This window comes from Octopus sinensis, linkage group LG25, assembly GCF_006345805.1.
Source record: "Octopus sinensis linkage group LG25, ASM634580v1, whole genome shotgun sequence".
NCBI lineage: Eukaryota > Metazoa > Mollusca > Cephalopoda > Octopoda > Octopodidae > Octopus > Octopus sinensis.
Window position 1 is genome coordinate 993,971 of NC_043021.1, and position 11,628 is coordinate 1,005,598.

General features: G+C 40.1%; 1 protein-coding gene across 1 annotated transcript; it reads right to left on the reverse strand.

Annotated features, from left to right (window-relative positions):
• Positions 1–1,717: 1,717 nt before the first annotated feature.
• On the reverse strand, positions 1,718–11,573 carry LOC115224449 (chymotrypsin-C-like). Its single transcript, XM_029795352.2, has 6 exons — positions 11,245–11,573; positions 8,664–8,826; positions 7,737–7,861; positions 5,658–5,792; positions 4,117–4,262; positions 1,718–2,174 (listed from the first exon to the last, which is right to left on the reverse strand). The coding sequence occupies exons 1-6, from the start codon at positions 11,300–11,302 to the stop codon at positions 2,022–2,024; spliced, it is 780 nt and encodes a 259-aa protein (XP_029651212.1). The 5' UTR covers positions 11,303–11,573; the 3' UTR covers positions 1,718–2,021.
• Between the last annotated feature and the right edge of the window lie 55 nt (positions 11,574–11,628).

The window sequence follows — 11,628 nt, forward strand, 5'->3', positions numbered from 1 at the left end:
TTTAATGCCACTTTGCTGAGTGGCCCTTCACTTGATCAGTATAAGTAGCAGCAACACCACCCCAAAAGTGAAAGCAGTACTCCATTATGAGTCTCACTTGAACTTTGTAGAATGTCAACAGCTGTTAAAGGCAGAAATATCTTCTGGTTCTGAAGAGGAGTGCTAGACTTTGGTATGTGGTCCTAGCTGTGTTAAAGATGTGCTTTCACTAAAAAAAATACCCTTAATGATAGAAAGGGAGTTAGCTGAGTCCCGGTGATATTTTGGGTGTGATGTGATTTTTCTTTTTTTTATTGTGTAGTATTTGAATATTTTGCTGTTCAAAGAGACAAGGTTGGCATTGCTCAGAGGAGAATCCCCTTGAGGTCTCAGTTCATAGAATAAAAGCATGTTTGCTATGTAATTACATAGGATGAGGCATAATTGGGGAAAATGAGAGAAAAATGAGGAGTCATGTTTTCTACATGATAGTGTATATTGTTGAATATAGCAGCAGATAGGTCATTGATGTATAAATGGAAGAGAGTGGGATGAAAAGCACTCCATCTATGTATGTCACTATGATACCTGTCTGATAAGACAGGTACCATAGTACCTGTTGATGGGTGGAACTCATAGGTGGGAAGTTTTGAGAGGATTTTTGCATTGCAGACATGGTGAAAAGTTTTGCTGACATCTCGAGTAACAATATTGCTTTCACCAAATTTCTTTAAAGAAAGAATCCCACAGGTGAGGGACATAAAAATGATTTGGTCACTAAGGGATCTGGCTCTGCAGAAGCCATACTGGTGGCCATTCATGAGTAAGAAAGAGAGAGAGAGACTCAAGGTGCCAAAGAAAGGTTAATGGTTATCTCCAATACCTTGGAGATGCTAGAAATGAGAGCAATGGAAAGATAACTAACAGGGTCAGAGAAGTTACCTTTCTTTGGAATGGGAAGCAATGAAGTGTGCTTCCAAATGTCTGGTAGAGAGAGAGGGAGAGAGATTATAGTATTTGCTGAGTGTAGGGGAAAGTTCTGGAGTGCAATGTTGAAGCATAATGGAAAGGACATTGTCAGGGCTGACAGGTTTGTTGGTTTGAAGCAGCTGGGGGTATTTCTGAATTTGGTATGTGCATATTTAAAGTGGGAACCTGGTGGAGTGGAGAGGAATTTGGAAGAGATCATCCAAGAGTGTGTTGTGTGGGATCAAATGCAAAGGGAGTCATGAAGGTGGACAATTTCTCAAACAAGATACAGCATACAGAGCCATCATTGTTGTTGAGAGGAGGAGGAAACGAGGACTTTCAAAATTATTGGAGATTCTTCTGATCCCAAATCAGAATATTCAGCTCCAGTTGTGAGGCAGCAAAAGCTTGACAGCCATGTAATGCACAATGCCATCGAATTTTGAGGGAATCGGTAAAAGTCTGCAGTTGTTATAGAAGTTGCTTTTCACCAACAGCTGTAGTACAATTATGAGGGAACTATTTGAGGGACTTGATCTGGTGGGGGCTGGGGTGACGTGGGGGTGATGGTAGTAATGGTAAAATTGGTACTACTTGTGGTGGTGGTGGTGGTGCCACTGTATGTCAGAAAAATTTCTCATGGAATTTAACATTCTCAATTCCTGTGAAATGAGAAAGAACAACTTCTCTAGAAAGTGTTAATTCCTAGAGACCAGCAATGAGAATGGATAAGTCTACCTTGGCAATCAAGAAGGTAGGAAGACAGGAAAAAGATTCAACGAATTAAAATTTATTGATGCAAACAGAAATGTGAGAGAATGAAAGAGAGAGAGGGGGGAGGAGGGAGAACAAAAGAGAATTGTGGAAAACTATTTGTCGTATCTGATATTAAAGTTATTATTTGACCTTGACTCTCTCTGATGACATGAACCTCTGATCAAATCCCATTCCAGCTGTTACCATCCTGTCTTTATTAGGTTTTCTCTTTTGCCTGCACAATATATCGAAGGTCATATTCTCCAGTGTATCCTTCCTCTCGGTGTTTTCTGGTTGGCTCCTTTCATATGAATCTCTCAATTCATATGCTCCATTATCCAGTCAGAATGGAAAGCAATACTGCTGAACACATTGATATCACTGTAGCAATCAACTCCAAACGATGTTATTCCAGCCAAAACCATGTCCCCATTGGCATCTGGACAATAAAGAGGCCCACCGGAATCGCCCTAGAAAAATTAAATGAAGGGATTGAATCATCATGATCATTGTCATTTTCACTACCACCACTAATATACTAAATATTTAATTAAATATAATTATTATTATCTAATTAAATATATCTATTAATATATATAATTAATACACTTAAAGAAATTGCAGTTGATGAGCAAGTCCAAGGCTTCTCAACAGCATGGTGCACACATGACTGAGTAATTAAAAAGCTTGCTTTTCAACTATGTGATTGGGGTTTGATCCCTGAGCATGGCACTTTAGGTGAATGTCTTCTTCCATAGCCTCAGTTTGACCAAAATCTTGCGAGTGAAGTTTGGTAAAGAGAAACTATATGGAAGCCTTTTGTAGAAACCATTCCTGTCAGAGGGCCCATTCCTGTCAGAGGGACCATTCCAGTTAGAGGGGCCATTCCTATCAGAGAGACCATTCCTGTTGAAGGGCCCATTCCAGTCAGAGGAGCCATTCCTGTCAGAGGGACCATTCCTGTCAGAGGGGCCATTCCTGTCAGAGGGACCATTCCTGTCAGAGGGGTCATTCCTGTCAGAGGGACCATTCCTGTCAGAGGGGCCATTTCTGTCAGAGGGGCCATTCCTGTCAGAGGGACCATTCCTGTCAGAGGGGCCATTCCTGTCAGAGGGGCCATTCCTGTCAGAGGGGCCATTCCTGTCAGAGGGACCATTCCTGTCAGAGGGGCCATTCCTGTCAGAGGGGCTATTCCTGTCAGAGGGGCCATTCCTGTCAGAGGGTTCATTCCTGTTGTTGGGAGGTGAACTTCATTTGTCAGTCAGTAGAACACCACCACCCAAACCCTTAAGGACCTTCAGCAGAGTTCAACCTGTTGCAAACATTCAGACCAGGCTGCCTACCAAAAGACAACTTCCTGCTCTCCTCCTACAAGTTACATGGACCCCTAAACAGGGTCCAGCTACTGACCTTACTCCTCCATCTAAAGCATTAAAGAAAAAAAAGATTTCATAAACAAACTCCTTACCTCTAGAAATAATTTCCAATCCAAATTTATTCTTAATTATTGATTAATTTAATAGTCTTCATTAAACTTAATTATCAATTCTAAATTTGTTCTTTCTTTCCTCAGAATTAAGTGTGTAGCGGCCAGCATTCTTGCCAAACAGAGTTCAAAGTTACAGCATGGCTGATTCACATTGTCACTTTGTGCTTCACTCACTCACACCAACTGGCTACGATTCCAGCCTCAGAGACATGCTCTGTCCCCTCTTTCTACCCCTTATAACACTACAACAATGACTCCTGATCTAACTTCTTGCATGCTCCCTCCATTTAGGACAACACAACTCCCCACCCCCACTCCTCCTACTCTCACACCAACTAAGCTTCCCCACCCCACTCCTCCTACTCTCACACCAACTAAGCTTCCCCACCCCACTCCTCCTACTCTCACACCAACTAAGCTTCCCCACCCCACTCTCCTACTCTCACACCAACTAAGCTTCCCCACCCCACTCCTCCTACTCTCACACCAACTAAGCTTCCCCACCCCACTCCTCCTACTCTCACCAAACTGTCTAGAATTCCTTCTCCTCCCATTTTGTTGTTTTTGTTGCTGTTGTTTATCACAAGATTAATTCTGATCAACCAGATTTAAGACAAAAAGTCTTCCATCTATGACCATTCTGCCTATTTCCAAAAGCCTTCCGTCCATGACCATCCTGCACCCAAAACCACAGATACGATGGATTTGAGATAGCTTTCTTTACTATTTTTAGGGATTCAGCAACCATGTTAAGGCTCCCTAGTTATACCTAACCCTTGTTTCTTTTCCTGATGTCTAAAGTCAACCACCCCAGTCTAAGATGATTTGCAGAGGTTATGATCATGTCCCTCCCATCTGGCCAAATCACAAACAAATGTTTAAAAATTAATTATTAAATGAAAAATTAATCAATAGAGTCTTACATAGCATGTATGAGCTCCACCGGGTTTAAAATCTCCAGCACATATAAAACCAGGTAAGATGATCAACTGTGATTGATTTAAACAGGTCTCAAAAGAGATGCTGGTCAGTTTCGTTTTGAGAAGAATCTTCGATGCTGGCCCATTTACTGAAAAATAAATCCAAGAACAGTTAATAAAATGTCTGAAATAAAATGAAATCCCTCCCCTTTTATAGAACCAGAAGTCTTTCAATAGAATGTACCCTTGAACAAGGTTTGTTGTAGTATATCACTACACATCCATAACAAAACCCCTATCAGGGCAATCCTAGTTAAGGTGGGTTCAAATACAGCAATAACTTTCTGCAGTTGATAGTTTCACAAGGCTTTTATTACAAACAGGGTGCCTCGGCCAAATTTCATGATTTTCTATGTCTCCTTTTTGTCAAGAGCAGCTTGATGTATTGGTGAACAGTGAATGGCTGTAGTTGAGAAAAAGTTAGCTGACATAGAAGACTGGAAGCCATCTGAATATTGGAAAAGGTTATCATTGATGATTGATGCAGGGCATCAAAAGACCAACATTGTGGCTGCTGCTCAATGCTTTGTAATGGCTGTAAAATGTGACAGGGCAGCTGCAATGGAGACTATGGGGCCATGGCTGGGAGGAAGGGATACATTGGGCATTCTGACTGCAATGATACATCCCCACATCCTTGGACAGGGCCTTAAACAAAGCTGCTGAAGATTGTGGTTGATCCTTGGTTGGACAGGGTTGCTGCTTGAAGGTCATCTAAATACCAGCAGGATTCAGCTCCCTGCCATTCCTCCAGCAAGAATCAGAAATGGTTCTCAGAGAATTCCTATGTGTCCACCTACCCCAATTTTTGACCTCCTCATTCCCCACTTGTAATCCCATAGATTACTGTGTGGGGCACAGTTCAGAAAGGCGCTAACCACTTTATTTGCAAAACCAAGTCTGAGCTGATAGCAAAACTCAAGGTGTTCAAAGGTCTTCCCAGAGACACAATTAAGAATGCATGTGCTAGGTTCTGGGGTCATCATGAGGAGGTGGTGGAAGCTTATGTCAACTACGCTGAGTAAATGGTAATCCCTCAGCCATAATCCAGTTGATATTTTTTGGTTTTTAAAATACTTTTATTTTTGCATGGGATATTGTTTTATTTTTCCTTTAATGCAAACTGTCAAATTTAAGCCAAACACCCTGTATTTTTATCAGCTGGACGCTATTCCCAATATAAATGAATATTTTATTCATTGTTTCCCATATGTCAGAGGAGACAAATCTCATCTAAGTCTGCGGCTGGTTGTGAGTACACAACATTGATGAGACCCAATGAGGCTGAAATGTAGCTGGTGTTCACAATTTTTCTCTCTCCAAAATATATATTGTGTCTTTAAACCTAGACAGCCATAAGACATATTGCCTGTGGAGGAATACCACCATAAGATGCCTTTCAATGATGCTTTTATGTTAAGTATTATATATATAAATACCTATCACGTGTGTGTGTGTGTGTGTATACTTATATAGTTACATACATTTTGTTCTTCCCCAACCAATGGTCTCACACGTCCTGTTGTCAAATGTTGCATTTTTCTCGGCAATTTTTGCTGCTTTGACACATTTTGTGAAGTTTATCGGCTGGTGCAGGATGACAATGGCAATGTCATTAACTATAAAAGAAACAATGACATTAGATTAATTATTAATAACCTTTTGGAGGTGTTTTTCATTTTTATTCTGTATAAGGATAATGTTCTGTGGTGAAGGAAATAACCCCAGTGTATTCATCATCATCATCATCGTTTAGCGTCCGTTTTCCATGCTAGCATGGGTTGGACGGTTCAACTGGGGTCTGTGAAGCCAGAAGGCTTCATCAGGCCCAGTCAGATCTGGCAGAGTTTCTACAACAACAACAACAATAATTTTCCTATTCAAACAGATAAGAAACTAGAAAATAATAACCAAGACATAAGAATAAAGGATAAGGAAAAGCAAAGCTGCTTTCTAATTGATCCAACATGTTCATTTGATTCTAGGATTGTGAAAAAAAGGATGAGAAATTAAAAAAATACCCCAAGCCTTGAAATTTTAGATTGCAAGAATATGGAGTATATAAACTGTGAAGGTTGTGATAATTGGTGCTGCATTGGGAACTGTGAGCAAAGATATAGAGAAATGGTTGAAGGAGATTTGAATAGAATGACCTGTAGAGCTTCTGAAGAAAGTTTGCCTCTTGGGGACAGGAAAGATTATCAGGAAGGCTTTTGAGCACCTGACAGACTATTGAAAGATTGTGGATCCCTAAGGTTACTGGTTGTAACATGCTACCTACAAATATTCTACCGGAAATAAGAACAAACCTGAGTCAAATCAACAATTATAATAATTAAGCAAAATGGCATAGAAGAACAATTAAAAACAATGGTATAAAAGAAAAGACAATGAAAGGAAAGCTGCAGTGAGTGAGAAAAAATATTGGATCCAAAGATGGATGCCAGAAATAGAATTTTGACAATAAACTGACAACTGGAATCCTGAAGTGGAGAGAGGTGGGGGCTAAAGGAGTTGGACAGGAAGACAAGAAAGTTCCTAATGATGCATGGAGTCCATCATTCATGTACAGACACTGATTGCTTATACATGAAGATAGCAAATAGTGGGGGGGAAGGGGACTGATAAGTGTGGAAGACTACTTGTTTATCAAACTTGGGAGCTTAATGAGATACCAATCCTAAAGGAAGGAAACCATGCTAGGGTCAGTTAAGGACAAGGGCATATTGAAAGCAGAGAAAAGGGAAAAAACAAAACGGTAAGTACAAAAAGGATATGAAGAAGCATATGCAACAAAGGACTTCACAAACCAATTCCATGTAGAAGTGGAATCGGTTGAAGAAAGGAGCACTGGAAAGAAAGAAGCTGAGAGTACTATGATGGCAGCACAAGACCAAGGTTTGGCCACAAGCTAGGAGGAGTGAAGATAGTACCAATTACTATTGGGTTCTTGGAGACAGCATCAGATGGCATCAAGAGGAATATAAAGGATATCAGAATAGAGGGCCCAGTGGAACTTTTAAAAAAGGCTTGCCTCCTTGGCATGGCCAGAATAATCAGGAAAGTTGAAAAGAACAGATAGCATGGTACAATAGGCTGCAGGATGTAAGCCCTCTATGCATGCAAGACTCCAGAAGGTCCAGCAAAATCTGAGTTAAAAAGGATAATAATAATAATAATAATGATGATGATAATAATAATGATGATGATGATGATGATGACGATGATGATGATGATGATAATAACAGGGAGTATTGAACTTCTTCAAAAATCTTTAGTTGTGTTGGTTAGTATGAATAAACAGCAAAAGCGTTGATATTTCCTTGACAGACAAGAAGAGGCTTAACCAAGGCCAACTCTATTGTATTTCATATTTGTCCCATTGATACACAGTGATAGGGTTTATTTGGGCTAACTTATAGGTTAATCAAGGTTAATTCTGAGCAAACAGAGAGAAAATTAAGCAAAGATTATTGTTGCTGTTGTCATCTTGTTGTTACTGTTGTTGTTGTAATGCATAGTAAAATTTGGTTTGTCTTGACAAAACTGTATTAAGCACTTACAGATGAAAGTATTAGTTCTTGTGTAATTCTCATGAACAATGAATGACGATGTGTTTAAAGATTCAACTGTCTCTTCTTCAACCACGGAACCAATACTGATCTTGATGCTGGGGTCACCATCTTCGCTACAAAACAAAGAGCTTTCAAATGTCTGTTATCATACTTTTATATTGTTGAGTATCAGTCATGCCTGTCACATAGTGTCAATCACATCTATCAAATAGCAACAGTCACATCTATTATATTGTATCAGTAACATCAATCACACACCATATAGTACCTGACACATCTGTCTTTGGCCTTTTGATGCAGCTGTGTGTTCAAGAAGTTTGCTTCACGACCTCATAATTTCAGGCTCAATTTCATCCTAATCTCAGATCCACCAAATCATTGCGAGTGAAGTTTGGTAGATGGAAACTGTGTGAGAGGAACCTTTCTTCACCTTAAGTGTCAGAGTCAACCTATTAATTGGTCTGGCAACTCTGACTCATCACCCTCAAATAGCTTTAATGAGTCCACTTTGTATCAATTTAAGGATAACTACCCCTCCTCTCCTGCCACCAGTTTTAGAGACCCTGAAAAAGGTTGTGGAGCAGGCTGTCCTTCCTCCTCAGTCAGGTTAAGTCATGTTAAGATAATTATCAATCACATTTGTCATAATATCAGTTGTATCTGTCATGCAGTGTCAGTCATTTGTTGTATTGTAACAGTCATGCATGTGATATGGTGTCAGTCACATCTATCATGCAGTATCATCCACATCTATCATAGTGTCATTCACATCTGTTGTAAAGTATTAGTCACAGATGTGATTCATATCTGCCATAAATCATAATTACAGATATAGGGATCAGTTCATTTGGGGCCAGCACACTGCCTTCACCTTTGGTTGCCATAATTCATATATAAAGAGATTGTAATACTTACAGACAATGAGCTGCTGTCAGGAGATGGGTGGAGTCAATAATGGTGGCAGCACACCGGCTGTTGTTTTCCCCCTCATCTGATTGATCCGTAATCATTAAATGAACAACTGAAGGGAACTCACACCGTTTGGCTGCAAAACCATTCACAATTTGTAGATTGGGGGCTGGAAATAAACACAGCTAAAGTTTTTTTTAACAGTTGGGGCAGAAGGGAAGGTTGCACGTAGAGATCTTTGTGAAGGTATATGTGTACATGTGGCTATGGGTGTATAAACAACAAGTTGGAAATATATGCAGGAACTTACCAGTCTGTTATCTGTGGTTGCCACATTGACATTTCAATGATTCCTGATTGGTAAAGTTATTAAGGTCATGAAAGCCCCTGGCCCACCAGAAATCACTACTGAGATGCTTAAAATATGTGATGGAGTGGTATATGGTCTAGTCACCCATATAGTTAATGAAGCTGTCCATAGAGGAGTCATACCCGATGACAGGTAGAGCAGCATTATAGTCAACTGCTACAGAGGCAAAGATGATCATAACTCAGCAAATTTAGAAGAGAGTTAGTTTAGATGAGTGCTATTTGGATTTGTTCCTGGGAGAAGCACTACTGATGCAATATTCCTGGTAAGGCAGCTACAGAAGTGCTTGGTCAACAGTAAACCATCTTGCTTGGCTTTTGTCGACTTGGAGAAAGCTTTTGACAGGGACCATGCTCCCTTATCTGGTGGTTAATGTGGAAACTAAGGAGAGATGAGTGGTTGGCGAGAGCTGTACAAGCCATATACAGGGATACTGTCATTACAGTGAAAGTCAGAAATGGGTTCAGTGTACAGGTAGGGGTTCACCAGGAGTTGGTTCTCAGCTCCCCTTTGTTCATCATAGTCGTCAAGGTCATAACAGAGGAATTTAAGATGAGCTGTCCCTGACAGCTCCTCTATGCTGATGACCTTGTTCTTATAGATGAATTACTACCAGAACTAGAGAAAAGGTTTCAGATGTGGAAGTAAGTCTAGAGACAAAGGTCCTTGGAGTTAATTTAGTAAAGACGAAAGACTTAGTAAGTAGAACAGACAAATCACAGATCCCTTAAGGGAGATGACCTTGCTTAATATGTAGAAACTCTATGAGGTGTACCCAGTGCAAGCTATGAACACATATGAGGTGCAGCAGTATCAAAGGAAAGTTAACAGAGAAAGTAGTCTTTGTGTGTGGTAGATGTGTAGGTACACTAAACACTAGGAATCTACAAAACATAGACTTCATCAAATGCCCAGGAGGGATACTTGGAAGTAGTAGATAGCTTCTGTTGCCTAGGCAACCAAGTTAACAGTGGAGGAGGATGCTCTGAGAGCATTGCTGCTAGAATAAGTATGGGCTGGGCAAAGTTCAGAAAGCTTCTACCTTTGTTGATAACAAAGGGTCTCTTCTTCAGAGTGAAAGGCAGATTGATACCTGTGTAGGAACAGCTATGCTACATGGGTTTTGACTTCAGAGAACAAATGAAGGCTCGAAAGAAATGAAGCTAGTATGCTCCACTGGATGTGCAATGCCGGGTGCACATACAACAGTGTGTGTCATAAGAGAAAAACTGACTATAAAAGACACCAAATGCAATGTGCAAAAAAGAAAACTGTGTTGGTATGGTGATGTGATGCATATGGATGAGGACAGCTGCATAAAGAAATACCAATTTCTAATTGCGGAAGGAACCAGTGGAAGAGATAGAGCCAGAAAGACATGGGATGAGGTGGTGAAGCATGATCTTCGGTTGTTGAGTCTCAAGGAGACAATGACATATGGCTGAGACTTTTGTCAATTTGTTGTGCTTGAGAAGACATGTCAAGCTTAGAGAAATGATGGTTGCGGCTGGTGCCACTGTAGAGTGGTTGGCATCAGGAAGGGCATCCCGCTGAAGAAAACAAGCCAAAACAAAACGGGAGCCTGGTACAGCTGTCTGGCTTACCAGGTTCCTGTCAAACCATCTAACCCATGTCAGCATGGAAAAGGAATGCTACATGATGATAATGATATATGTGTGTGTGTGTGCATACATACATGTATGTACATGTGTGTGCATATATGCATACACACATCTATACATATATATATTCATTGTTTTGAGAGAATATAGTTTGTTTTTTAATGGTATCACAAAGTAGGATAAAAACCACAACCACCAAAAAGGTTCACCATAAAACAGTTTGGGTTTATAAATCTATTTACTCCCCCACCTTTAATTTTTTTCCATATTTTACATTTACTTTTTTCGAATAAATTTCACATTACAATTATTTCATTTAACAAAATTGGTACCGTTTTTATTTCCCTTTTTGCTGATGTTGCAGAAATTTGTACTGAGAGAGAGGGGGAGAGAGAGAGAGAGAGAGAGGGTGAGAGGGAGAGAGAGAGAGAGAGATATGAACCAGTTTTATGTTGAGTCATCCACTTCTGATGATTCCGCCCCCTTCAGTGGTGGTGAGTCAAGGTTGGAAGTATTTGAGGCTCCACCTAAGTGAGATAACATTATAAAAAGGTGCAAATGTAATAAGAAGATATTGTAGATGTAAAAGATTTACCTGTGGAGACATCAATGATGAGCAGAGAAGCTGCGAAGAGGAATAACACCTTTAACATATCAGAGGAGAGAAAGTGGTCAACTTAAAATTACATTAAGATGTTATCAACTGAGGTACAACCATGCGGTCAGATACGATGCTTTCTCTCTCTTTACTAGTCTGTCTGTCTTTCTCTCCTCCCCCATCTCTATGTCTCTTTCTCACACCCATTCTCCTAATTTCTAAATTTGACCTGCTTTCCTCTCCCCACCTGCCACTTCAATGTAATCCAATGCCTTCCCTCTCACTCCTAATTCTCCACCCTCTCTCTAAATATAACCATCTCACTCTGGCACTTGACATGTAGATGGCCAGGTGTGAATGTGTGTATATATATATATATAT